The sequence below is a fragment of the Perognathus longimembris genome, chromosome 6 (genome assembly GCF_023159225.1).
Source record: "Perognathus longimembris pacificus isolate PPM17 chromosome 6, ASM2315922v1, whole genome shotgun sequence".
NCBI lineage: Eukaryota > Metazoa > Chordata > Mammalia > Rodentia > Heteromyidae > Perognathus > Perognathus longimembris.
Genome location: NC_063166.1, coordinates 13,443,583 through 13,470,800, shown reverse-complemented (window position 1 = coordinate 13,470,800; position 27,218 = coordinate 13,443,583). Strand labels below are relative to the sequence as shown.

General features: G+C 43.4%; 1 protein-coding gene across 3 annotated transcripts; it reads right to left on the bottom strand.

Annotated features, from left to right (window-relative positions):
- Window positions 1–402: 402 nt before the first annotated feature.
- On the bottom strand, window positions 403–23,127 carry LOC125352725 (HLA class II histocompatibility antigen, DR beta 3 chain-like). 3 transcript variants are annotated; one of them, XM_048348012.1, is made up of 6 exons: window positions 22,997–23,116; window positions 19,889–20,158; window positions 18,566–18,847; window positions 1,527–1,637; window positions 1,021–1,044; window positions 403–721 (listed from the first exon to the last, which is right to left on the bottom strand). In XM_048348012.1, the coding sequence occupies exons 1-6, from the start codon at window positions 23,109–23,111 to the stop codon at window positions 708–710; spliced, it is 816 nt and encodes a 271-aa protein (XP_048203969.1). In that variant the 5' UTR covers window positions 23,112–23,116; the 3' UTR covers window positions 403–707. The 3 variants fall into 3 exon arrangements, with proteins under 3 accessions (XP_048203969.1, XP_048203970.1, XP_048203968.1); XM_048348013.1 differs by lacking the exon at window positions 1,021–1,044 and having other exon boundaries at window positions 623–721; XM_048348011.1 differs by lacking the exon at window positions 403–721 and having other exon boundaries at window positions 738–1,044; window positions 22,997–23,127.
- Window positions 23,128–27,218: the final 4,091 nt, after the last annotated feature.

Sequence of the window (27,218 nt, the reverse complement as noted above, 5' to 3'; positions counted from 1 at the left end):
GTGGTTTTCTTTCTTTCTCTCTCTCTCTCTTAAATATCTGAGTTAGTTCTTAGTGGGACTGGAGTGGGGAAGAGGGGGGAAGGGATTTGAAAAACATACATGGTGAGCCCGGTGCCAGTGGCTCAAGCCTGTGTAATCCTAGATATTCAGGAGGCTGAGATATGAGGATCATGGTTCGAAGCCAGCCTCAGCAGAGAAGTCCCCGTGAGACTCTTATCTCCAACTAACCACTCAAAAAAACTGGAAGGGGAGCTATGGCTCAAAGTGGTAGAGCGCTAGCTCTGAGTAAAAGAGAGTTCAAGCCCCAGTACCTCCCCCTCCCCAACACACACACACACACACACACACACACACACACACACACACACACACAAATGTATGAAGCAGGTGATTTTTCACTCCTTGTTTATTTGGGAAAAACATAACCAAGAAAAGTGGCAGAGGTGCTTTCAGACCCCTGGGAGGCCGGAAAGGATGGATACAAACCAGCCAGGAGAGAGGGAGGAGAAGGTACTGGGGGCATGGGGGTAGCCACAGGGACGGACACAGCCCTCAGCAAGGACATGGCCTGGGGGCCACTGAGCACGAGAGAGCCAGGTCCTGAGAAATCCGTCTCTGTTTGGGTGAATGAGAGCCAAGCAAGAAGCATTGTCCTCAGGTGGAAAGGTGGGGACAGGGCTCCCTCCTTCAGTGCTGTCACCTCTACTTCAGCTCAGGAGTCCTGCAGGAGACACAGGGCAGTGGTGTTGCCAGGCTTACCCCTGCAAACCACGTCCTTTCCCATCTCAGGGCCCCCAGCATTGCAGAGGGGAGAGAACAATGTAGACACTTCTCCCCCAAGGCAATGGCTCCACGGAGCCCAGGCCTTTTATTAGTGGGGAGTAGAAGGTTTAGTCAAATTGTCTAATCAGAAATTTGGATGCCAAATCCTCTCCACTATTTATTAATTTTTTTTTTGTTATCGTTCCCATCTGTTTCAAGGGAAGAAAATCTGTTTCTGAGAAGACGAAGGGATATTACCTATTGGCTGATGTCCAGAGTGTCCTGAGAAAGGGAAAAAAAGAGACAGGAGCTTACAAACATGAGGTGAATGGTCCCCAAATTCAAGTCCTCCGGAGACTCCTCTAACACCACAGTCCACTCAAGTGAGGCAGGAAGCAGAGCACAGATGTATATATGTATGTACGTCTGGCTTGAACTCAGGGTCTGGGTGTTGTCCCTGAGCTTTTTTTGCTTAAGTCTAGCATTCTACCACTTGAGCCAAGCGCCACTTCTGGCTTTTTCTGTGTATATGGTGCTGAGAAATTGAACCCAGGGCTTCATGCATGGTAGGCAAGAACTCTACCACTAAGCCACATTCCCAGCCCTTCCACTTCCAGCTTTTTTGGGTGGTTAACTGGAGTGAAGAGTCTCATAGATTTTCCTGCCCAGGCTGGCTTTGAGCTGTGATTCTCAGATCTCAGCCTCCTGCATAGCTAAGATTACAGGTGTGTGCCACCAATACCCAGCAAAGACATATTTCTTACCTTCATGATTCCTGAGGTAGATGAACAGGCCCACTCCAAGGAAGAGCAGACCCAGCACGAAGACCACCACTCCACCCAGCACCTTCCTCTGTGCAGATCCAGACCGGACCCCTGGGATAAGAAGCCAGATTTAGTGATTTTTACTCCAAATCCAACTTCCCCTCATTAAGAACCCAGGACTCAGGGTTTAAGAACTACCAGCAGACTGCTTTGGAAGAAGCCTGCCTGAGAAGAAACATTTTTGAAACAATTTAATTTTATTGTAAAGGTGATGTACAGAGGGGTTACAGTTACATAGTAAGGTAATGAGTACATTTCTTGTTGAACATTGTTACCCCCTTCCTTCCTTTTTCTCCTACTTTCCCTTTCCCCGGGCTCCCTTCCCCTCCAATTTATAAAGTTCATTTCCACCATAGTGTCTTGTGAGTAATGCTGTTGAAGAAACATTTTAAAATCACAATGGGTCCCTGTAAGATTCAAGCTGTGAACTTAACAATGGCAAACAGTCTGAGACCCTGTGAAGGCTGAAGAATTTATCACTGGTGGAAAACAAAGCTGAGATTAGCTCTCTTGGATGTGAGGAAGACCCCTGCATCGCTCTTCTTCTCAGGTTACAATAAACAACCCAGATAAGCAGTGACAAAAACTGGCCAAGAGCTAGGGATTACAGCAAAGCCAGACTGGGCAGGAAAGTCCACCAGACTCTTATGTCCAATTAATCACACACGCACACACACACACACACACACACACACACACACACACACGCGTGCGCGCGCACGCACACTACAAATGGAGCTGTGGCTTGCATCTGTTTTCTCTTCATTTGTTCTTCTACTTGCATACATTTTCACTTGCATTTCTTCTTGAGACTCAAAGCAGCAAGCTAGGTTTTCAATACTTGGTCTTAGTTTCGCATTCGTCAGCCAGGTTAGGGGCTAAGTGAGTAGGATATATCTCTTTCCAGTTGTAACTGTTTTCTGGTTGTGTTATCTTCTCCCCAGGAGCCAGCTGGGCACTGGTGCTAACAGATCTAGAATTGCAGAGTGCTATTTATTGGGAGACTGACAGAAGCATGGTCCTGGGTGGCAGGCAGGTGAAGTTAATGGTTATGATTTGGGTCTGAAGAAAAGATGTATATCAAAATGACTTTATAACATTGAAACTGACTTGGTTTATATTTGTCAAATTTCATAGAGTCAGGCACCTTTTTAGCTCCAGGGTTTGGTAGTAAATCTCAACATGCCACTGTCATGGTTTGTCTACTTTTGGCTATGTAGGAAAGCCCGGCTAGCGTTACTCTGGAACAATCATGGAGGTGACCACTAAAGATGTCTAGAGCCTTGAGTTAGCACAGTGACAGGGCTACTGCTAGCCACCTATGCTGAAGCAGGGGAGAACAGGGGAAAATGAAAATAGGGTATGTGGAGAAAAGAGTCCTAACATAGAATTTATAAGCTGGGAAGCTTCTCACTCACTCCATTCCACTGTGACAGGATGGTCCAGGCTGGGGTGCTCCACATGGCAGGTGTAGACGTCTTCCTGTTGGGGGGTCATTTCCAGCATCACCAGCATCTGGAAGGTCCAGTCTCCATTCTGGACCAGGCCTGTGGACACCACTCCAGCCTCCTCCTCCTGGCTATTGTGGAACCATCTGACTTCAATGTGGCCTGGGTAGAATCCATGCACAGCACACACCAGGAGGTTGTGGTGCTGTAGGGGCTCAGTCTTCATGGGGTACACGGTCACCATAGGCATAACTAGGAGAGAAAAGTGGAGAGAACTCAGAAGGTGGAGTGGTCCTCCATGGTCCCTTGCTTTTCTAGTCTCCAGCCTCCTCAAAGCTTGCCATGACCTTTAATTTAGTCCTTGTAGCAAAAGCTCATTTCATATGACAAGTATAAATAAAAACTGCAGGGTTTTTTCATAGCTCGAAGTAAGTAATCCATTACCCAAATTGCAATAGGTTCAAATGTTTGCAAAGCACACAGTGCGGCTTCTGTACTTCACATTCAACCTGTTAAAATTATTTTCAGAAGAAGCAAAAGGATCAAGGGAGGGGTGTGTGTGTGTGTGTGTGTGTGTGTGTGTGTGTGTGTGTGTGTGTGTGTGTGTGACATGGAAGTATCACAATGAAATCCTCAGTAACAACAGTACATGCTAATAAAAGTCTTTTGAAAAGGGTGATTTCTGGGTGGTTTAGGTTTAAATCCAGGCTCTGCTTTTCTGGTTGATTCTGGAGGAATGTTCTATGTTGCTCTGCACCACAGCTCTCCCACTTGCGTGGGCAGATACTGATACCGACTTCACTTAGGGTCAGTGAAGATGAACATATCCAGAAGGTAGAAAGCAGTGGCCTTCAATAAACATTTGATACGTCTGACCCTTGTTTGCTTTGAGAGAAAATATGACTGAAAGCAATGTGGATGTCTCTTAAATGCTACCTCACAACCACACATCTTAAAATGCCTCAGAGCAGATTCTGTCCTGGGAGGCAGAAGCAGGAAGAGGTGAACTCATCGGAGTCCCAAGGAGAAGGAAGATTTTAGAGTTCTTAGGTCTACACTCAGCTGAGGACTCTGTCTCCTTTCCTAAACGAGCATGTCTACTATTAGAACTGTTACCATCTTCTAGCTCTCTCTTTCAGACCCCACATTTATGGCCAAGATCTTGGGCTCATTTACTTACTTACAATGTATAGTTTGTAGCTAGGACAACCCTTCACACCACCACACTCAATGAAATTTACTTAAAGGAAGAAAATAGGGGGAAATATTGCTTTAATACTGAAAAACAATACATTTAAGAATTATTGAAAGAGGTGACATTGATCAAAATGCATTGTATTCATAAACTGACATGTTGAATTGAAACTTTAAATACAAGTACTTAAAGATAATATAGAAAACTGAAAGAGAGGGAGGGAAGGGGTGACATTGTCCAAAAAGAAATGTACTCATTGCTTGATTTACGTAGCTGTAATCCCTCTGTGCATCACCTTTATAATAACAATAAAAATGAGAAATTAAAAAAGTGCAAAATGCTAATATGGAAAAAATGGTTGGAAAAAACTAGCAACTTTGCAGAATTTTTATTAAATAAAATTGCTAAGATTCTCTTTTTTTTTTTTTTTTTTTTTTTTGCCAGTCCTGGGCCTTGGACTCAGGGCCTGAGCACTGTCCCTGGCTTCCTTTTGCTCAAGGCTAGCACTCTGCCACTTGAGCCACAGCTCCACTTCTGGCCATTTTCTGTATATGTGGTGCTGGGGAATCGAACCCAGGGCCTCATGTATACGAGGCAAGCTCTCTTGCCACTAGGCCATATCCCCAGCCCCAAGATTCTCAACATAGAAAGTAACAGAACTATAAACCATAACCTGAAGAAAATACTGGAGCAAATAACATAGTATTAATAATCTTACTGCATAGAAACTCAATAAACTACTGAGAAAAAACAGTAGCACCCTTAGATAATAGACAATAATGATTCTTAGAGTAATGATAGTCATCCAATAAAAGTGAACAATGTTCAGGAAACTCAGAAATCAAAGACATAGAAATTAAAAATAAAAAAGAGATAAGTTCTTAACTGACTTTGTGGCATTAAGGAAAATATGAAAGAAAATCAAACTAATGAGATTCCATTGTAAATTACCTTAACTGTACAAAGGAATATGTCACTGAATACAATTAGCATTATGTAAGCATAGTAATCTCAGTCTGTTAGGCCACAAAATTATAATTCAAAAGCCAGTTTTGCAATCATTTCAATGCTATAAATATACAGATACCAGAAAAGCAAAGAAAGCAGGAAGTGTTCACCTAAAAGAAACCTCAGAATGGTGAGAGGTGTACACACACACACACACACACACATACACACACACACACACCCTCCTTAGCTTCCCCCAGCCCTACACTCACCGCTCTGCATTGACAGGAGTAGGTCAACCAGTTGGTGGTTATTTCTACACCTGTCCACCGAGGCTCGGTAGTTGTCCAGGACATCCTTCTGGCTGTTCAGCTCCTCGGCGATGGGCCGCCCCAGCTCAGTCAGGGCGCGGAACACCCCCACATCGCTGTCAAAGCGCACAAACTCTTCCTGGTTGTAGATGTATCTGGTCACACTCCGCACTCCCTCCGTCCCATTGGGGAAATAACACTCAGCCTTCAACTGCTCCATGAAGTGTGCTGAGGACAGAAACACGGGGTGAGCCGGGCGCTGGGGCGGGAGCCTGTCATCCTAGCTAATCAGGAGGCCGAGATCTGAGGATCACCTGGAAGCCAGCCTGGGCAGGAAAGTCCCGAAGACTTTTTTTTTTTTTTTGCCAGTCCTGGGCCTTGGACTCAGGGCCTGAGCACTGTCCCTGGCTTCTTTTTGCTCAAGGCTAGCACTCTGCCACTTGAGCCACAGCGCCCCCTCTTGCCGTTTTCCGTATACGTGGTGCTGGGGAATCGAACCTAGGGCTTCATGTATGGGAGGCAAGCTCTCTTGCCACTAGGCCATATCCCCAGCCCCAGCCCGAAGACTCTTACCTCCAATTAAGCACTAAAAGGCTTGTGGTTGCCTGAGTTCAATCCTCAGTACCCAAAGGAAAAACTACAAAAGTGGAAGAAAAGCCTGGTGCAAGGAAGATAGTAGTGAAGTTTGAGAGATATTTTGAGACAACATACATGGGGCAAATGGATGACTTTGTACAGAAGTAAATGGATAGTATAGCAGCAGACAATAATTCTTTCACCTTTCTTTCTCATTCTCTCTTTTCCCTTCCTCCCTTCCTCCCTCCTTCCCTCTCTCGCTTCCCTCTCTCACTTCCCTCCCTCCCTCCATCCTTCCTGCTTTCTTCTCTCTCTCTCTCTCCCTTCCTTCCTTCTTTCCTTCATTTCTTCTTTCTTTTTGTCAGTTGTGGGACTTGAACTCAGAGCCTGGGCACTGTCCCTAAGCAGCTCTTTTTGCTTAAGGCTAGAGCTCTACCACTTTGAGCCACAACACCACTTCTGGTTTTTTTTTTTTTGTGGTTAATTGGAGATAAGCGTCTCACAGATTTTCCTGGCTTTCAAACTGTGGTCCTTAGACCTCAGCCTCCAGGGTAGGTAGGATTACAGGGGTGAGTCACCACCACCCAGCTATCATCAGGCAATGTTTCTAATGCTTTACATATTCCATACCTTTTAATCCTCAAAACAGCGACATAAAGTAGGGATTAGAAAATGATGCAAGGGTGCTATTGATCAAGATACATTGTACTCACAAACTAATAAGTTAAATTGAAATCTCTTTGTACAACTACTGAAGGGATGATTTTTAAAATGAAAAGAGTAGTAGATGTTGTCTTTTTTATTTTATAACTGCTTTGTTTATCAAGTTAAGCTGAAGCAAGTATTCGACAGAAACGAAGAAATCTAACTTTGGTGTCCTAGAGTGAAACCACTACATACACTCCACAAGAGACTTTCTGGATAGATAGCAGCCAAGATGACTGACTATGGGTGCCTTGCTGTGATTCTGTCATAGAAAAGAACCAGGACAACAAAGGAAAAAGTGGGATGCACAGAGTCATCTGGAAGTCAGCAAGTAAAGGAGGGAAACCTTAAGCAGCACAGAGAGTTAAAACAAAACAAAACAAACAATCCCTCACCAGCCCAAAAAACCCACCCCAAAACCAACTTATGGGCAAGAGCAGAGCAAACTGCAGCTTCAATCCCAGCTCCCTGGTGGGGGGATGGTGACCCAACAGAAGTGGGAAAGTACCAGAAAGCCCCACCACGGCAGCTGACAGGCAGTTCTAACCGTCATTACTAACAGTCATTATTTTGGGCTTGAAGCACAGTTTGGGCACTTGACTGGTTTCACAATGGCAGCTGTGCTCCAAAGAAGGAACTTGTTTGGGTCTTACCAGTGGCAAGACCCCAAGCTACTACAATAGCTGTTGTAGAAGGAGAGGCCCCTTATGCTGGATGCCACCAGAGGCTTTAGGTTGGCAGGTACCTTGCTGGGTAGAAAAGAGTTCCTTCAGCATCCTGTATCTTCAGAACCTCTGGCTGCCCTAGCCACCAGCCAAGTCCCATCCCGCTTGCCCCTTGGGAACTAGGAAAACTTCCCTTCAGCCCACAGGCTTGTTGGGACTGCAGCTACAGACAAAAAGAATTCAGGCCTAAATTTTAAATATTTCAAAAAGCTAAATCCCTAAGAAGGGAGGCTATCTTGATTTAAACTCAAAATGGGGTCAGGTTGCCATTTGCTGACTGGGGTTACAAAGTACTCTTGAGCTCCTGGGGCATAAACAGATCCCTGCCTTTGTTTCAGCTGCTAGGATGAACAGTCTCCCAATATTCTTTCTTTGATCTCTGAACCTGACCAATAAAATAGTCATATGTAAAAAATCAACCAATCAGGGCTGGGAATATGGCCTACTGGCAAGAGTGCTTGACTTGTATACATAAAGCCCTGGATTCGATTCCCAAGCACCACATATATAGAAAACGGCCAGAAGTGGCGCTGTGACTCAAGTGGCAGAGTGCCAGCCTTGAGCAAAAAGAAGCCAGGGACAGTGCTCAGGCCCTGAGTCCAAGGCCCAGGACTGGCAACAAAAAACAAAACAAATAAACAAAAGAAGTACAAAAATCAACCAATCAGGAGGCTGGGAATATGGCCTAGTGGTAAAGTGCTCACCTCCTAAACATGAAGCCCTGGGTTTGATTCCTCAGCACCACATATATAGAAAAATCCGGAAGTGGCACTGTGGCTCAAGTGGCAGAGTGCTAGCCTTGAGGAAAAAGAAGCCAGGGACAGTGCTCAGGTCCTGAGTTCAAGTCCCAGGACTGGAAAAAAAACAAACAAACAAAAAACAAAACAAAAATACCAACCAATCAGGAATAGGCCACAATTGCATCATTTATTTGCATAAAGTGGACCAAAATGAGAACTAGGCAGGAAATTTGTCTGGATAAACGGTCTTTGTTCCTTTTTCAGTTGCACTTTCAAAGGTTGTGACTCCTGGATTTGTAAATGGTATTGTTTTGTTTGTTTGTTTGTTTTAAATAAGGCCTCTCCATTCTTCTTGAGCTCTTAATAAATATGGATTGACAGAGAATACTAAAGTGTTCTGATGAGACTATTCATAGAAATATGGGCAATAAAGGTCATTCTGGTGAGGTCTCAGAGAAGAATGGAGACTAAGCTATTGGAAACTTGAGTACACTCTAACCATATTGCACAGCTGTAAGCAGCTTGATGAAATAGTATTCCTACATAGCTATGTCTTTGTGGGATATAGATCTTCAGTGATCCAGAACTTCTTAGTGTCTAAGCAAGAAAGGGGAGAGAATGGAGAATACCTCCTCCCACATTAGACCCAGGCTCCAACCTCACTGAGCCTGCCCAGAATCTCCTAGGAGACAACCTCCAACTCCTCCATGCCTCACAAAATTTTCAGATTTTTCAGAGAAACTTTTCTTTTCGTCCAGGATAAGTCAACATAAAGAGAAGTATTGGACAGGAAATTATTTTAACATCTAAATCCTTGCTTCTAAGCCCTCCCAAAAATCTCTAAGGAGACATGATCAAAGGCAAGAGATGCTTCTTTGGGGAGTGGGGGTGGAGAGGATGGGAGGAAATGGCCTATGTGCTGGTCCCATACATAGATTTCAGAGAGGATAAACATCCAGGCTTCTTTTCTTGGATAGAAATAAATTGAGATTCATATGATAAAGACTAGTGGCCAATGGGGAGGGGTTCTTAAAAAATTTACAAGGCCCAAAGAAAACAAGGAAGTTATCTCCCTTTCTTCCCCCACCCACAGTAGCTCAGCACCTGAGGTATGCACTTACGTCGGGTGTCCCTGAACAGAGCCACAGGAGGGCTCAACACCACCAGCATCATGGTTAGAGTAGGCTTGAAGGGACCTCTGGGGAGCCACAGGCACACCATGCTGGAAGAGGAGAGGAGGGCTGTCAGAGCTGCAGACCAGCCTCACTGAGTGAGCACTGGGACCTGACTCCACCCACATCCTAAATAGTAAGCACCCAGATGCTCATTTCTTCAGTGCTAGGTGAAGAGCCAATCAGCATCAACGGTGAATAGCATCATCAGTTGATGGTTAGAGACACAGTATGAAGGGCTTCTTCTGAAACTTCCAATTTCCTTCATTAAAAGGATGGACTGAGGTTAATTTTTTTTGAAGTTTGGATCCAGTTGCATCGGAAACACCTCTGTGATGAGCCATCTCTGTTGATTCAAAGCCAATCCTTGATATCGTAATTCTGCTTTAGGATTATTTAATGGTATATGAAAAAGTGTTCAATCCCTCAGTCCCGGTTCCTATAATGACTTCCTCATTTATTGAGGATATGTTTTCCTTTCTATTATTCCTTCTCATCTACTTTATTCTAAAAATTTCTAGTTATTATCAAATGATCAGGCAATTCAATGAATATAATAATCTTAAACTATATAATAAATTGTGTAATTTGTGAAATACGATTCTACCATTAGTTATTCTTACACATTATATTAATTGATATGCAACGACACAGATTCAGAATGGACTCCAAAGGACAACTATACACATGAAATTCAACATCAACTCACACTTTGCCACAGCTCTGACAAGCAGTCATTCATTATCTCCCTATTTGTGCTAGCAGATTTCAACATGCTACAATAAAAGTCTCTACAATCTATTGAGTGAGGTTTGCACATTTCACTTTGTAGTCAGAATTGTCCTAAGAGTTTTATATATATCCTACTTTGATTAATTCTATTGTAGGGGTAAGTACCCTTTTCATCTCTCCAGATGGAGAGTCTGAAATGATACTAAATAATTCTTGCAAGGTCATCCGGCTAGAATATACTGCACGGGGGATTCAGTTGAGTTCTATGTGACTGCAAATAGCACAAGTTCAGTCAGTTCATCACAGTATCATATGTGGAGAGGTCACCAGGCTGATGAATTGAACAACTCCAGAGATGGTCCACCTTGGAGAAAATGGCTATGTATCAAAATACATGAAAGGAAAGTTTTGTCAATTACAGCAGATTACCTGCTATTCTCAGCAGATTCTTCATTGAAATATCTGGGATATATATACACATACATACATACATACATACATACATACATACATACATACATATATTCATTCTATCTTATACCATTGGACTCAGGTAAAATGGCATAAATTATTTCTTCATTTGAGGGAAGAAAGCCAGGGTACATTTACAATCCTAGGTTAAGCCAAAAAGACACCAATACCACCTTCTTAAACTTTAATAGGAAAAATTTCTTTGAGTTATATGTAACTTTAAAAGTGAAAAGTTCCAATTCTCAATTTCCTTAAAGAAAAATAGCTGTTGCTAGAGTGTGGCTCAAGTGGCAGAGTTCCTGCTTAGCAAGTGTGAGACCCTTAGACCCAGGACCACAAAATAATAACGAAAAACACAACAACAACAACAATGTAAAAATGTCTGTGGCAGTGGAGAACTTGTATTCAAATGATTAGATTCTGAAATACCTGAAACTGATCATTTGATTTTGATTTGACTTTCATTTAAAACTGATACTTCAGAATGTCTCTATCATATCCCTTGCTCTGAAATGCATTAGCCACTTTAAAACAGTATGTTAATGAAGTCTATGGAGTCTTAAGATCCATATGCGGATTTGAAATTAGAGTTGAATGATATTTTAGGCAAGGATCAAAAGAACTTTTGATTAACTTTTATAGCTCTTCAATTTCTTTTCTTTGTTCAGATTCGATAGTGGGGCTGGAACGCAGTACTCGATGTTTTCGCTCATTATCTTGCACTCTACCAACTGAACCATGCCTCCAACTCAACTTTTTTAAGCTTTTCTTTTTTTAAGTCATGTACTTTGGGTCAAATTTGTTTCAATTGTTTTTTTTTTTTTTTTTTTTTTGCCAGTCCTGGGCCTTGAACTCAGTGCCTGAGCACTGTTCCTGGCTTCATTTTGCTCAAGGCTAGCACTCTGCCACTTGAGCCACAGCGCCACCTCTGGCCATTTTCTATATATGTGGTGCTGGGGAATCGAACCCAGGGCTTCATGTATATGAGTCAAGCACTCTTGCCACTAGGCCATATTCCCAGCCCCTGTTTCAATTGTTTTAACTCTGTCCTGAGGAATTCTCTAATTTTGACCAAATTCTTTAAAAAATGTTTTCATTTACAAGTAAAAATATTTGCATGTAAAACTTATATATGAACTCAAACCATTTGATGTGTGTACTATGTCACATACTTGTTACGTAGATGAAACCCATTGACCCTGCTAGGTATTTTAGTTCCTTCATGCCACCTCTCCTAAAATTTCACCCCAACCACAGACCTTTAAATTTCCCTTCCCACGTCTCAGGACTCACGTCAAACAAGGTTTCCTCCACTGCTGGCCCTACCCACAAGTTCCTTCTCACATCCCCCTCTCCGGTCCACCCAGTCTTGTTCTGGATGATTCCAGCAGCCTCTATATCCATCACTTTTTTTCCTCTTTCAAAACCCTTCTCTACATTCCCATCAGTGATGTCTGAAAACATGTATAGTTCCTACAATTCCATTTCTGACCCTCTTGGGACCTGATAACACTGATTTTTTTTTTTTAATCTTAGAAAATCCTGAGTCTATTTTTTCCTGGTAAATCTGGGGAACATAAAGTTTGTAGATGAGATACAATTTGCCACATATGGGAAATTGAGGGAAACGGGACCAATTGAGGAAACCATGAAGTTTGCCAGAAATCTACAGATCAGTGACTTCTGGCCTGCTTACTGATTTTCAACATGACAAAAAGTTAAGAGTCTCCATACCGCTCTGGAACTTCATTCAGGCATACACTTTGGATCATAAGAAATGGCTAATTTTCTGGGCTACTTTTTAGATTACCAAACTAATGTTTCATAAAGTTTATTTTCTGCAATTTGAATTCCTTCCTTTTGGCTGGCAGTCAGATAATGAAGAAGAAAGTATTCATATAAAAAGAATCAAAATAGATTTAAAATGTGCAGTATCGTGTCCTGGGTTTTCTTTTTCTTTTTTCTTTTTGCCAGTCCTGGTGCTTGGACTAAGGGCCTGAGCACTGTCCCTAGCTTCCTTTTGCTCAAGGCTAGCGCTAGCACTCTGCCACTTGAGCCACAGCGCCCACTTCTGGCCGTTTCCCATATATGTGGTGCTGAGGAATCGAACCCAGGGCTTCAAGTATACGAGGCAAGCGCTCTTGCCACTAGGCCATATTCCCAGCCCTCTGGGTTTTCTTTTTCTTTTTTTTTTTTTTTGGCCAGTCCTGGGCCTTGGACTCAGGGCCTGAGCACTGTCCCTGGCTTCTTCCCGCTCAAGGCTAGCACTCTGCCACTTGAGCCACAGCGCCGCTTCTGGCCGTTTTCTGTATATGTGGTGCTGGGGAATCGAACCTAGGGCCTCGTGTATCCGAGGCAGGCACTCTTGCCACTAGGCTATATCCCCAGCCCTGGGTTTTCTTAATATGCCTTAAATACTTCAAGGCCAAAGCCAGGGGAGGACTCAGCACCATCATTATCAGGGTTAGAGCTGCCATGCGAGGCCCTCCAGTTAGCCACAAGCACATCATGCTGGAAAGTAGGAGAAGTGAGAGCCAGTGGAATAGATTATCTTTACCCAGTGCAAGCTATGACCCTTCTCCATCCACACCCAAAATATAAGAATCAAGGTGTTCATTGCTCTGGGGCTGGATTGGATGATTTCGATGTGGGAAAACCAATCTGCATCTTAGCAGTGACTAGCATCATCAGTTGCTGGGCAGAGATTCACTATGAACGTCTTCTAAAACTCAGAGCTTCCATCATTAAAAGGGTTCTTTCAGGGCTGGGGATATGGCATAGTGGCAAGAGAGCTTGCCTCGTATACATGAGGCCCTGGGTTCGATTCCCCAGCACCACATATACAGAAAACGGCCAGAAGTGGCGCTGTGGCTCAAGTGGCAGAGTGCTAGCCTTGAGCAAAAAGAAGCCAGGGACAGTGCTCAGGCCCTGAGTCCAAGGCCCAGGACTGGCCAAAAAAAAAAAAAAAAAAAAAAAAAAAAAAAAAGGGTTCTTTCAGTTTGTCTCTGAAAAGTCTGATCCAGTTGTATCTGAAAAACGTGAATTGCGTCACTATGGTGTGTCATCTCTGTGCTAGCTAGCGGGTGAGGCATTTGTCTGTCTGTTCCATTCACAGGATACTTGAAAACAGAGCGATTTGGGTGCCTGCATGTGTGGACATGCTTAGAGATGAAGGGAATGGTGAGAAAATGATTCCACATTAGGACAAGTTCAATCTAGTGTTGACTGTGCCTTGACTCGGCATTGTAGATTAAGGATGTCATTAACTTCTCACAGTTGAAATAAAGGCATGGCAATCTTCCAAGCATTTTAGTTTTGCTGTGATTTTGGAGACCTCCTGAGAGGCAGCGTTCCATTGCAACTGATGATATGGCAGAATTATAACTGTTGACTGCAGAATAGTCTCTAATTCTTCTCTCTCTGTGCACATGTGTGCACACACACATACTCTAGGCTAGTGCTCTACCCCTTGAGCCACAGTGCCACTTTTTCTGAGCAGTTTATTGGAGGTAACAGATTGGCTTTTCTGCCCAGGCTGGCTTTGAACCACAATACTCAGATCTGAGCCTTCTGAGTAGCTAGGATTACAGGCATGAGCCACCAGTGCCTGTCTATTTTCTTTGTATTTTATTTAGTTTTATGCTTGATTTTTAGTTATCTTTAAATAGTTGTACAAAGGAGTTTAGTTCAATAGGTCAGTGTGTGAGTAGAATGAATCTTGAGCAATGTCACCCCTTTCGTTGTTCTCCTCCATCTCTCCCACTCCCATCTATCCTCTCAAGTTACCTGGCTCTATTTTCACATGTGAACATTGAATATTATGAGTGCATTTGCCCTCCCACCCTCTCCTTAATGTTTAGAGACATGGCTGATAAACTAAAGGAAATTCAGAGTCACTCAATTGAATAAGAGTGTTTCTGCTAAGCATATCTGCTACTGCCACTGATTTCAGTGGCTCGAGAATGCACATAGGCACTGGGCTGAGAGGAGGCCATCCTCAGGGAATGAAAGTCTTGAGCGACCCTTTGCACTTATCAACAGGCAAAGACCACCCTCTAAAACAAAAGAAGCACAGATCGGTGATGTACTCACAATCAGCCTTAGACCTATCTCTGCACTTGTGAGGCTTTTGATCCCTCAATCTTGCTTTTGTTTATGATTTCCTCATTTTATTGAAGCTATATGCCCTCATTGTTCCATTTTGCCTGCTTTACCTAAGGAATGACACAAGCAAACCCTGCTAGTCAGCAGGTATGTGCTGAATTCAGCAATTCTTACCTGAGTGTCACCAACAAATGGAATGCCAGAGACACCAGATGAAAACAGAATGCCAAAACTGGGACTTAAAACATCTCTGTATTTTTTAATTTATAAATTTAATAGGAGACACATACTGTAATGAAAATTAACTATCCAAAGTGGAAATCAAAATTTAGAAGAACAATTGTGTTATATGTGTCATGTTGACTATTCATTTTTGAGTAAAGGGCAAGGTTCTTACATAAAATAAACCTATACCTTTTTTTTTCTTCAGACTTTAACTTTAAAGAAGTTATCACCTTGTGGAGATCCACAGTTTATGAAGTAGTGAAAATGATTGGATAGCTATTGTAGTTAACTGGAAATTAGGAAACATTCATTCAAAACCTGCTACTGACTCAGAATAACGTTGGATGCTGTATTTGAGTTTCTTTTCTCTCACAATATCAGAAAAACAAAATATAACATCATATTTTTATTTCTTTGGGGACAATCATCTGTATGAAACAAGATTTTTCACTCCATGGTTATTTGAGAAAAAATTATAACCGAGTATTGTGATCCAAGGGCAGGTTTGATGGAGGAAAAGGGGGATTGCCGAAGGTTGAATGCAAAAGAGCCAGGAGAGCATGCAGAGCAGATCTTGTCATCTGTACTGGGGCATCCAGCTCCGGGGCAAGAGCTGAGGAGCCATGGAGGAACAGAGAATGCCATCAGTTCACACAGCACCAGGTCCTGAGCAAGCACCATTTCTCTCTGAGGAATTAGAGCCAAGTGGAGCAGTTTCATGAGGAGAGGTAGCGGCAGAGGTCCTTCCTTCCTTCCCAGATGTTTACCTTCACATCAGCTCAGGAGTCCTGCAGGAGGCAGAGGACAATGTGTCCAGACCTAACCCAGAAAATGGCTTCTTTCCCCCTATTAGAGATTCTCTATGCAAAGGGGAAGGGTAGACTTTCAAGAGGCTCTCGGCCAACGTTATTTTAGAGTATAGGTTTTATTTATTTTTCTTTTCTTTTTTGTGCCACTTACGAAGCTTGAACTCAGGGCCTGGGAATTGTCCCATAGCTTTTTCTCTCCTCAACTCTGGCACTCTACCACTTGAATCACAACTGCACTTCCAGCTTCTTGGTGGTTAACTGGCCATAAGAATCTCATGTACTTCGCTGCTCTGACTAGGTTTGAATCAGGATCCTCAGCTGTCAGCCTCCTGAGTAGCTGGGATCATAGGCATGAGCCACCAGGGCTGGCTATATCACTCAAAAAAATTAAATACAGAGTGGGGCTGGAGTGTAGCTCAGTGGTACACCACTTGCCTACCATGAACCAGGCCCGCAGGCAGAATGTCATAACTACAAGAACACAAAGGAAACAAACAAAAAAGTGCAGAGAACAAGATTTAGTTCACATTTCTGCTTGATCAGAAATTTGTTTTCAATTCTTTCATAGTTCTTCTGCCTCATGTCATTTGTGGTAGGAGAAGCAAGCTTGTCTGTGTCTGAGAGAGGATTAGAGAACATTACCTGCTGGCTGAAGTCCAGAATGTCCTGCAAAGGAGACAAGAGAACAGTTACAGAATTCTACAGAGGCCAGTCTATGTGCATCTCAGCATCCCAGACCCACATCTGCTACCTGAGACTTCTCTTACACCACCAAGGAAGAAGAGATGGTGCGTGTAGACAAGGAAATTATCTTACTTTTGATAAATAGCAAAAGGACCAGACTCACAAGTTAAAACCAGGAAGCAACTAAAAAAGCAGTTAAACTTCCATCCACTTAAGTACTAAGTTACAAGAACTAGGAGGCCTCAAATTGCTACATAAATATGGCTCTCTCTGTTAGAATGGTAAGATAAAAAAAAATCAAGCAACTCTGTAAATGGGGAGAGACAGAAGAGGACAAGTTTGTGTGGAGAGTGGAAGTCCTAAGGCTCATCTATTGTCCTGTCTTTCAGGCAGGACCAGAGACAGCTCCATCATTTAGACTACTAAGCAGTGTCTATCTTACCCGCTGCCTGGGTTGGGGGCTGTGAGATAACATAAGCACATGGATTCTCAGCTCAGAAAGAATACAGACAGCAGAGAATGGATGCCTTTACGTGAACCTTTAAGTGCCACTTCCTGCCTATGGGAAACAGGAAATGTTTTCCTCTTTTTCTCTTTCTCTCCACTCTAGCCTTCTTTTCAGGAGATAGCATAAAACACTTCTCATGAAGCTTAGGCAGATCCACATGCATTCTCCAGTGGTAGTTTTAGAATTTCTTTAACATCTACCATCATGTGAGAAAATTAAACTTCATACAGGCCCATGGATGTCCTCAGAACTAAACTCAGTGAAGCCACATTTCTTATCCTAGAAAAATCTGTCAACTGGGACTGGGAATGTGGCTTAGTGGTAGAGTGCTTGCCTAGCATGCATGAAGCCCTAGGTTTGATTCCTCAGTACCACATAAACAGAAAAAGTCAGAAGTGGTGCTGTGGCTCAAGTGGTAGAGCACTAGCCTTGAACACAGACAGGCTCTAGGACAGAGCCTAGGCCCTGAGTTCAAGCTTCAGGATTGGCAAAAATTTAATCTGTCAACCATAATTCTCAGCCACCATATGGTTCCTTACCTTATGAATTCCTGAAGTAGATAAACAGCCCTGTAACCAGGAAGAGCAGCCCCAGCACAAAGCCCCCAATTCCAGTCATCATCTTGCCCTGTGCAGATCCAAAAGACTCTGAAAGTAGAAGCGAGGATTAGTTACCTGTGTACCAAACTAGCAATGTTCTCATGAAACCCTGAGATTCGTCCTCTTGAGATGAGAGTATAGCCTGCCCTAGATGAATGAGATTTAGCTATTCCTGGAAATAAGAGAATTAAAAATCACTCTGAGCTGAGTGCCAGTGGCTCATGTCTATAATCCTAGATACTTAGGAGGCTGAGATCTGAGGACTGTGAATGTAAGTCAGCCTGGGTAGAAATGTATATAAGGTTCTTATCTCCTATTGACCATCCAAAACCCAAATGTGGTTCAAATGGGACATTGCTAGCCTTGAAAAAGGAAGGACAGCGACTTGGCCCTAAGTTCACACCTTAATATTAGCACACATACATACATATACCTGCATACACACACACACACACACACACACACACACACACACACCACTCTGCATAACTGAAAGGTGTATACACTGAATATATGTAATTATCACATGGCTGAAGTGTCACCTGGTCTCTGAAAATGGTGGAACTCAGTCATATTACAAAGGATGACAAAGGATGACAGAGCTAATGGAAGACAGAGCTGAGACTGAAAGGCTCTCATGTCAGGAAGGACCCTGGATTGCTACTTTTCTCAGATTTACATTGAACAACCCGGAGCAGTAGCACCCACACATAAGCTCAGCCCTGAGGCTGAGGCTGAGCCAGGACTGAGGAGGTAGCTAGGACCTATGGTGTCACAGGGGTTTCAGAACACTATCTTGAGTGACACAATCATGTCCCCATGGCTCATGGGTGTTTTTAGAAATATCTCAAGTCTCCCTGCCCAGTGACCTATGCTGAATGAGAGAGAGACACAGAATAGATGAGAATCCAGTGCGGGGAGAAAATCCTGAAGGTGCGGTGTCGTGAGGGGAACCCTGCACTCAGGAGGCAGCCAGGCCTCCATCTGGGCATGAGGAATGAATAAAGTCATCAAGCTTCTCACTCACTCCACTCCACTGTGACAGGATGGTCCATGCTGGGGTGCTCCACGTGGCAGGTATAGACGTCTCCCTGTTGGGGGGTCATTTCCAGCATCACCAGTATCTGGAAGGTCCAGTCTCCATTCTGGACCAGTCCTGTGGACACCACCCCAGCCTCCTCCTCCTGGTCACCACGGAACCATCTGACTTCAATGTGGCCTGGGTAGAATCCATTCACAGCACACACCAGGAGGTTGTGGTGTTGTAGGGGTTCAGTCTTCATGGGGTATACAGTCACTGTAGGCATAACTAAGGAAAAAGAGGCAGAAGAAGTCAGAAGACAGTAGAATTCTCCTTGCTTTGTTGCCTTCCTGGGCTTGTCCAATAATCCCAGGATTATTGGGAACAAGAAAGGAGGTCTACTAATCAGAAGTCTGACTTCAAGGACTCCAATTCTCTGGATTTAACCCAAGGTCAAGCTCTGTGTGGATAAAGATGGTTGGGATGGGTTGATGAGCTGTTTTCCTGGGCATGTCTCCGACACATGGTTTCTATCTGCCATATTTCTCTACTAATAAACTCTCCTCTCATTTTTATTATGTTCAATGGTACAATGACACGGGTCCTCCATCACCAGTGAACCAAGGAGACACATGTAGAAGTGGAACAGATTAGATAGGAGACAGGAAAATCATATCTTTTAAAACAAGACTAAAAAGTTTAAGGCAGGCAAGGAAAAAACAGTTAAACTTCCCTACCATTCTGCCTCCTTTCAGGTTCTGAGTTTAAAGATGGCAAACTTGCCACAGCTGCCATCTTGAGTGGTGAATGCCCAATTTCCTACAATTTCTCCCTGCTTTCTCTGTTATATTAAACACAAATCTTTGCTGAAACCTTCACCTTGGGAGACTCTGTTTGTCAGACACTCTTGAAGAGAGTGTCATACACTCTCAAAGACCTGTGGTTTTTCATGGAATGGGAAGGGGGAACCATTACCCATTATCTGATGACAGAATGATCACAGTCCACGTTAGGCATAAAGTGAGATCCTAACTTTAAAGTAGCTGAGGAAGAGAGGGGCTGGAGACCTGACTCAAGTGGTAGAGCACCTGTCTTGCAAGCCCGAGGCCTTGAGTTCCATTCTTAGTAGTGCCAAAAAGGACACACAGGGGTGAGAAAGGCAGCGAGTGATTTTGTTTTGTTCTGTTTTTGATTCCATCTCCTAGACTCACTTTTCTCATGCTAGGAGCTGAAATGGACGTGCACACACGCACACACAGGCCTGCACCCCCCCCCCCCCCCCGCACACCCGCTTTCCTCTCTCTCCCTGGCCACCCGCCCCGCGCGCACCTCTGCGCTGCGCGGTGAAGCGCTCCGCAACCTCGTAGTTGTGTCTGCAGAACCTGTCCACCTCGGCGGCCATCTGCTCCAGGCTGTCCTTCTGTTTGTTCCAGGACTCGGCCTCGGGCCTCCCCAGCTCCGTCAGGGCAAGGAACTTCCTGAGGTTGCTGTCGAAGCGCAGGTACTCCTCTTGGTTGTGGATGCGTCTCTCCATAAAGAGCAATCTCTGTGTCCCGTTGAAGAAATGGCACTCGCTCTTAGCTTGTAACAGGAAGCGCGCTGTGGGGACAGGAGCGGTTATTGGCCCGGGCTTGGTTTATCTCTGACCACAGAAGGATCGGCTCCTCGCTAGGAGCCTCCAATGGCTGGACATAAGATGGAGGCGACAGCGGCCCCAGGGGATGCCCCACTTCACACCAAACCACCTGTGTGCAGGGGAGGGAGGTGAGGTGGGGGCCAGCGGGGCAGGGCACACCTTCAGGTGCCTTCAGGGCAGGGCACCTAACGATTTCCATGACCACCGAGAACAGAGGAGATGGACAGATCCTGGAGATTTCCACCCATTCCCCACAAAATATGAATATTCATCCCCTGTCTCATTTCGTTGTTGTTGGCTCCTCCATCCTCCGTTTAAGAAAAATCTCAGGGATAAACTTGAGCCTTTCTCCATGCTCTATGGTTGATGCATGATTTATGCAAAGCCTTGCTTCTCATTGGCCATCCCATATTTATCCTTGTCTTCTTTATAACAAGCCCCAAGCTTGCCTTCTCTGGGGGAATTTTGCTATGATCCTAAATGGTCTCCCTACTTCCACATCTGTGCCCCAAGAATCTGATCTCACATATCAACTAATTTTTTTAAAAAAATCAGTATGAATTGAAATGCCTTGAAGCCACATAGTAGCTTAAATAATTTGTTTCCTTTGTGCTGATCCTGGGGCTTGAATTTGAGGTGTAGAAGCTGTCCTTTGGCCTTGTTGCTCAAGGTCTGGTGCTTTACTAATTGAACTACAACTCCACTTGTAGCTTTTTGCTGGGAAATTGGAAATAAGAGTTTCACAGACTTTCCTGCCCAGGCTAGCATCAAACCATGATCCTCAGATTTCAGCCTCTTGAGTATCTAGGATTATAGACGTGAGCCACTGTGCCCAACAAAATTAGTTTCTTACCCTGGCTCTCATATGATTAGGCTCCTAACCTCATGTCCATACCACCTCACCATCTGCCACCCCATCCTACTCACTTGTTCCCTAAAATGAAGCCATTCTAGACTCCCTGGCCATCCCTTAAACCAGCACACATAGCTCGACATTTCTGTATTTTACCTGTTTTCTCACTTAGTCTCTTAGGTCTTCACTTGGCTGTTTGCTCTTCCTTCTTCTTTCAGTGAAATGCTACTTTTTCCGGGAGAATTCCCTGAGAACTCTAGTCAGGTGAGTCTAATTGTCTCTGTTCCATATTCAGATAGTTTTTTTTTTCCCCCAGAGTAGCCTATCATTTTTTTTTAACTAGAAGCTTGTAAAGTTTCTATCTTACTTTGATACTATTAGATGAGAACGCTTTGAGTAAAGAACAGAGGACAGTATGAACTTACTCAAGAACCTACCTGTGGTATAATTGAAACCACCAGTGTTCGGGAAATTGACCACAGTGGGTGACCTAGAAAGTAAGAATTGTTTCAAGCTCCAACACTCTTTTATTCCAATGACATATTCTATGTCTCCAGAGAAATTTAAACAACCTTCCTCTTTCTCCTCCTTCTAAGTATAAGTATCCAAAGATAAGGGAAAAATGATTAAACATCAAGGTAATTAAGTTCAATCATCTCTGAGAGATCTTTTGTGGGCCTCTGCAAAATGCGTGTATATTTAGTAGTGGCAATGAAATTATTGGTAAAAAAAAAAAAGAATTAGAAGGAAGTGGAGGTAAAGGACATGACTAATTAAAGGAAGACAGACCTTTGATATTTGTTAAGACTCTGGTGGGCCATGAGTTCCCCTTACTTCTCTATTGGTTTCTAGACTGATGCGTTGGAAACAACCTTCATGTTTTCTTTGTATCTCTGGTAGGGTGTGTTGTTTAAAGCACATTACATTGCTGATATTTAGGACTATGGCATGGCTCAAATGGTAAAGTGCTTGTGTAACAAGCACAAGGCCCTGAGTTCAATCCCCAGTGCTTCCAAAGCAATTGCTTATATTTCACTATTTTGACTTTTTAAAAATTAGAATTTCATGTATTTTAATCAAACTAGATATTCCTCTCACATGGGCTGAAGCCAGAGAATGTAGGATATCCAGAAAAAATTCAAAAAGTGAGTCCTAACTTGTGTCAAGTTTTTGGAAAGATGCCTTAAGTACTTTAAGGCACTTATCAGCAGTTTACAGCTGTTCATTGTTTATAATACTTTTTTCCAGTACAAAGGAACTCTGCTTCAGCTGCCAGGTACTCACCACAAGATAAAAAGGAGATCTCTAACCCCACCATCCTTCAGGCAAACTCCAGCACAAGGGCACAAGTATCACAAACACTGGAGCTCAGAGGCCAGGGAGAAAATTCAAAATGCAACTCTTCATAATCTCTCACTGGCTTTCTGACATTTTCAGAGGAACCTCACTAGCTCAATACCTGACCTTTTTTGTTTAACTTAAAACAATGAAATAGAACAGAACTGCACACATAAAATAGTCTAACATAGTACAGAATTAAGCACATAAAATAGACTAGAACTATAATATAATATGTATAAAATGTTGTCTTTTTTAAAAGAGAAACTTCTTTGCTGGCATAACTCAACACAATGAAGGGAAAGGGTATATGGTAAATTAGACTAACATTATTAATAATTTCACTAGTGCTTGGAGGGAGTATGAACTAAGGTTAGGGATTTTATTGATAAAGATCTAGAAAGAAAGGATTTATACATTCATGCGCTTTACACAGATCTCATAAAGGAGACAAGCATTCAGACTACTGTTTTGTGGAAATTGTTTGGATTTCATACCATTAGATCAGAAGAAATCTCAAGTGTTAAGGGATTTGTCCTGAGAAAAATCAAGAAGCTATCTCTCTGGTTTTCTCACCCATAGTAGCCTAGCACCTGAGGTGTACACTTACGTTGAAGGTCCCTGGTCAAAGCCAGAGGAGAGCTCGGCACCATCAACATCACCATCAGAACTGCCATGGGGAAGCCGCCAGGGAGCCCTGGATACACCATGCTGGATACCAGCATGAACCCTCTCTACCCATATCCCAAGTAATAACCAAGGTATACAGTGTTTTGATGCTGGATTGGCCAAGCTCAATGTGGACAAACCAATCAGCACTGGAGATGATCAGCATCACTCATTGCTGGGCAGAGATTCAATATCAATGTGCTCTTCTGAGATGTAGCCATTTCTTTCTTTAAATAGCATTGTTACTTAATATTTTTACTGTTTAACACACATGCATCTGAATTATTTTATTGGGATCTCTATCCTGATCTGATTGGGTGCTAGTCAGGGATGTAGTCACAAGGTTGAGCCTTGTAGGGAGTTTATTCAGTCACCTCTCACTCCAAGATAGTTGTTTGCACAAGTACTCTATCCCTAAGCTTTAAGTGCTTATTGATAACTTTGGCAAAGTAGCAGAGTACCAAATTAACCCACAAAATCAGTAGACTTTCTGTACATTAACAACACACAAGCAGCGAGGGAAATCTAAAAAACAACTCCATTTGAAATAGCCTCAAAATAAATTCTATCTTATTCTAGTTAGATTGGCTAACATCACAAATTAGAATAACAACAAATGTTGGGGAGAATGTGGGCAAAAAGGAATCCTATTGCACTCTTGGTGGGGAAAAATCTAGTATAACCACTGTTGACAGCAATCTGGAGATTCCTTATAAAACTCAACATAGACCTTTCCTATGACCCAGCCATATCACTCCTGAGCATCTACCTGAACATCATAAACTAGTATGTGATATAAAAAAAAACACCTGCATGTCCATGTACATTGCTACACTATTCACAATAGTCAAGATATGGAAACAGCCCAGATGTTCCTCAACAGATGAGTGGATCAAAAAAAAATGTGGTACCTATACACAGTGGAATTTTACATGGACATTAGAAAGAATAACATTGTATCACTTGCAGGGAAATGCATAGACCTAGAGGTAAGCCAAACTCAGAGAGACAAATGGCACATATTTTCTCTGATATGGGGAAGCTAGATCTAAAGTACACCTAGACACAATAAATTATATGCATCTCCAGGCATTCACACAACATGAGACCTATAGAATGCACTCTTAGCAGAGGAACACAAAGTACAATGCCTATGTGCCTATCTGATCATACAAAATAATACCAAAATGAGCTCCAGGAAATGGAAACAAAAGGTTGACTCTTTTTTGCTGTTTTTGTTTACTTTCCTTTTGTCCTGTTTGTTCATTTCTGGGTCTTTGATATTGTAAGGGAGATACAGAAATGGAGGGACATAGGGTGAACACATGCAGCAAAGGAAGATGGTTGGAATGGGCTGACCTGCTATCTTCCTGTGGCACATCTATATCACACATGATCTTTTTATCTGCCATATTTCTCCACTAGTTCACTTTTACTGTGTTCAAGCCTTGCCGGTCTTCTCTGGCTAGACATAAGGACTGAGGTCCCCTTAACTGCCCTAAATTTCAGGTAACATATTTGGTACACTGATCAGGAAGTTAGGGATTAAATATGTTTTCTCTGGCTTGGAATCACTGAAACATTTTTCTTAAAAAAAAATCAGCTAAGGAAGGTGCTGTTGGCTCACGCCTATAATCCTAGCTACTCAGGAGGCTAAGATTTGAAGATGCGTTGGAGACAGAGCATGCTTCATATCCTCCAGAAAGCAATTATCACTGGAGCTTAAGAGACCATAAATCCTGCCCGCCAACAGCCAGAGCTGGACAGGGCCCAGTACCCAGCAAAGGTGGCTGGCTTTGGGAATGGGGAGCAGCCAGGGTTACTAGGGGGAAGGGTTCCCAGGTCTGGCAGGGGATCTGCTAGATCTAGATGGCCTAGCCTTCTAGACCTGGGGTGCCAGGCAGCAGCACCTAGGAAGGAAGGGAGCACTGTGCTGGGATGACCGGGCCTTGGCAGCTGCCGCCTGGCTGAACCTGGCACCCTGTCTGCTACAGAGGCCAGCTGGGCTAAGTGTATTGAGAACTCTCTTTCTCTTACCATCTCAGGAGTCAGCCATCCAGAAAGGCCTATCACCAATTGACAGCACACACCTGTAATCCCAGCCACATCACCAGTTGTTAGTGTCTCAACCTTAGAGCAGAATCAGGAGCCAAATCAAAACTCTTTTCTTTAAACTGGACACAGTTGGTGATGTGATATCCTCATTAGAAAGCAGATAGAGTAATAAAAAAAACCCAATACTTAACTGTACCCATGACTGCCAGAATAAAAAGGATCAAAATAGATTTAAAATATAAAGTATGCTCTCTAAGATTTTTATAATATGCCTTAAATACTTCAAGGCACCCAAGAACAACTAATAGATTCTCTTTATCGATAGGCTCATTCTAAGTATTAACAGTTTCTACCTCAGTTACAGGATGCTTTGCAGAAGAGGAAGCAGGAGCTCTAACTCAGCCTTCCATCAGAGCACTTGCCCCACAGGGACACAGATATCATACACATTGGAGCTGTGGGAGAAAGACAAGATGATGGAAGACTTCTCTGGGATGACCTCGCCCATGACAGAGGCAGCAACATCACAGATTCTGTGTAGGATGGAACATAGGCTCTGTAGGAGAGACAGACTTCTCTAATTCCCTTTGAAAACTTGTTCTAACATAGGAGGACATTAACCAGGGAAGGGCAGTATGGGGAAGTATTTGAACATCCTTGTTTTTAAGTCTTATCAGGCCCTTCAGGGAAAGGAATGTAATATTGAAGAGGTTTCACTGGAGGAGAGTTGCACCATGAGTAGAGCTCACAGAGATAGCAAACATGGAACCTCTGTTTGGTTCTGGGGGTTCTTTTTTTTTTTTTGCCAGTCCTGGGCCTTGGACTCAGGGCCTGAACACTGTCCCTGGCTTCCTTTTGCTCAAGGCTAGCACTCTGCCACTTGAGCCACAGCGCCGCTTCTGGCCGTTTTCTGTATATGTGGTGCTGGGGAATCGAACCTAGGGCCTCGTGTATCCGAGGCAGGCACTCTTGCCGCTAGGCTATATCCCCAGCCCTCTGGGGGTTCTTTTGTAGAAATTATTTAGGAGGTGTATGATAAACATAGGTAGCCACCCAAAAGAAAGCGTCACAAATTTTAAAGAATACTGCCTGGAAATAGTGATCCAGTTAACACCCTCCTGCCGGGAGCCAAATGGCTGTCATATTGTAACATAAAGAAACTATAGAGCTTAACTGAAAAGAATGTCTGGTACCGGTGATACCTCACCCATGCAGGTTGGTCAGTCCTGATATCCTGTTTGGCAGTACATTCTACCCTTCATTGGAAATCACCCACCCATGACCTTCTTGTAATGTACATTTGTGGTTTAGAAACCTAGCAGCCCAAAGGCTCTGCTCACGTCAGTTACCCCCTTGCTAATCGCTATATAAGCTGCTGTGTAAAAATAAAATTTGAGACCTTGATCAGAATCCTGTCTTGGTTTCCTTCCTTGTGTCTGGTTTGTCTCTCATTCAGGTCAATACCCCCTCGGGCTCCTGTTGACAAACCCTGAGGGCCGGGGCAGAGTGACGCCCAACGTGGGGCGGCTCGAGAAAGGGAGTTCGGTTTGAATGTCACCCATTCAAGCTGCTGCTCCCTCCCCCTTGGATCGCCACCCAGCCGGTGAGGGAAGATCCACGCTGAGATCACCACAGAGACACCCATCTGCGATACAGATCCGTAAGGTAAGAGGCGATGCAACTATGGGACAAACACTTAGCAAACAAACTATTTCTCCAGGGACTTAAAGCCTCTATCAAGGCACGAGGAACATGGGTCAAGAAAAAGGATTTGTTAAATTTTTTTTATATTTTTGGAAGATCTTTGTCCATGGTTCCCACAGGGAGGGACAATAGATGAAAAAAAGATGGTGTCGTGTTGGTGATTGCCTTAAAGACTATTACCACACTTTTGGTCCTGAAAAGGTACCTGTGCTGGCCTTCTCCTATTGGAATCTTATACATGAGGTCCTACAAGTTCGCCATTATCGGGAGGATGTTTCCAAGGTAGTTGAGGATAGTGAAACTTTCCTAAAAGAAAAATTCAAAGGGAGCCAGGCTTCTCTCCACAAGGAGCCTGCTAAAACGCCCCGCCCTCCCTCTGTTATGTCTCCTTGTCCTTCTGTTTC

Excerpts from the sequence above, each read along its gene's own strand:
- LOC125352725 (XM_048348011.1), bottom strand. The coding sequence starts at position 23,111 with ATGCTGGTATCCAGCATGGTGTATCCAGGGCTCCCTGGCGGCTTCCCC. Across the intron at positions 20,159-22,996 it reads TTTGACCAGGGACCTTCAAC|CGCGCTTCCTGTTACAAGCT; the intron begins GTAAGTGTACAC and ends CTGTCCCCACAG. Across the intron at positions 18,848-19,888 it reads CTTCACCGCGCAGCGCAGAG|TTATGCCTACAGTGACTGTA; the intron begins GTGCGCGCGGGG and ends CTTTTTCCTTAG.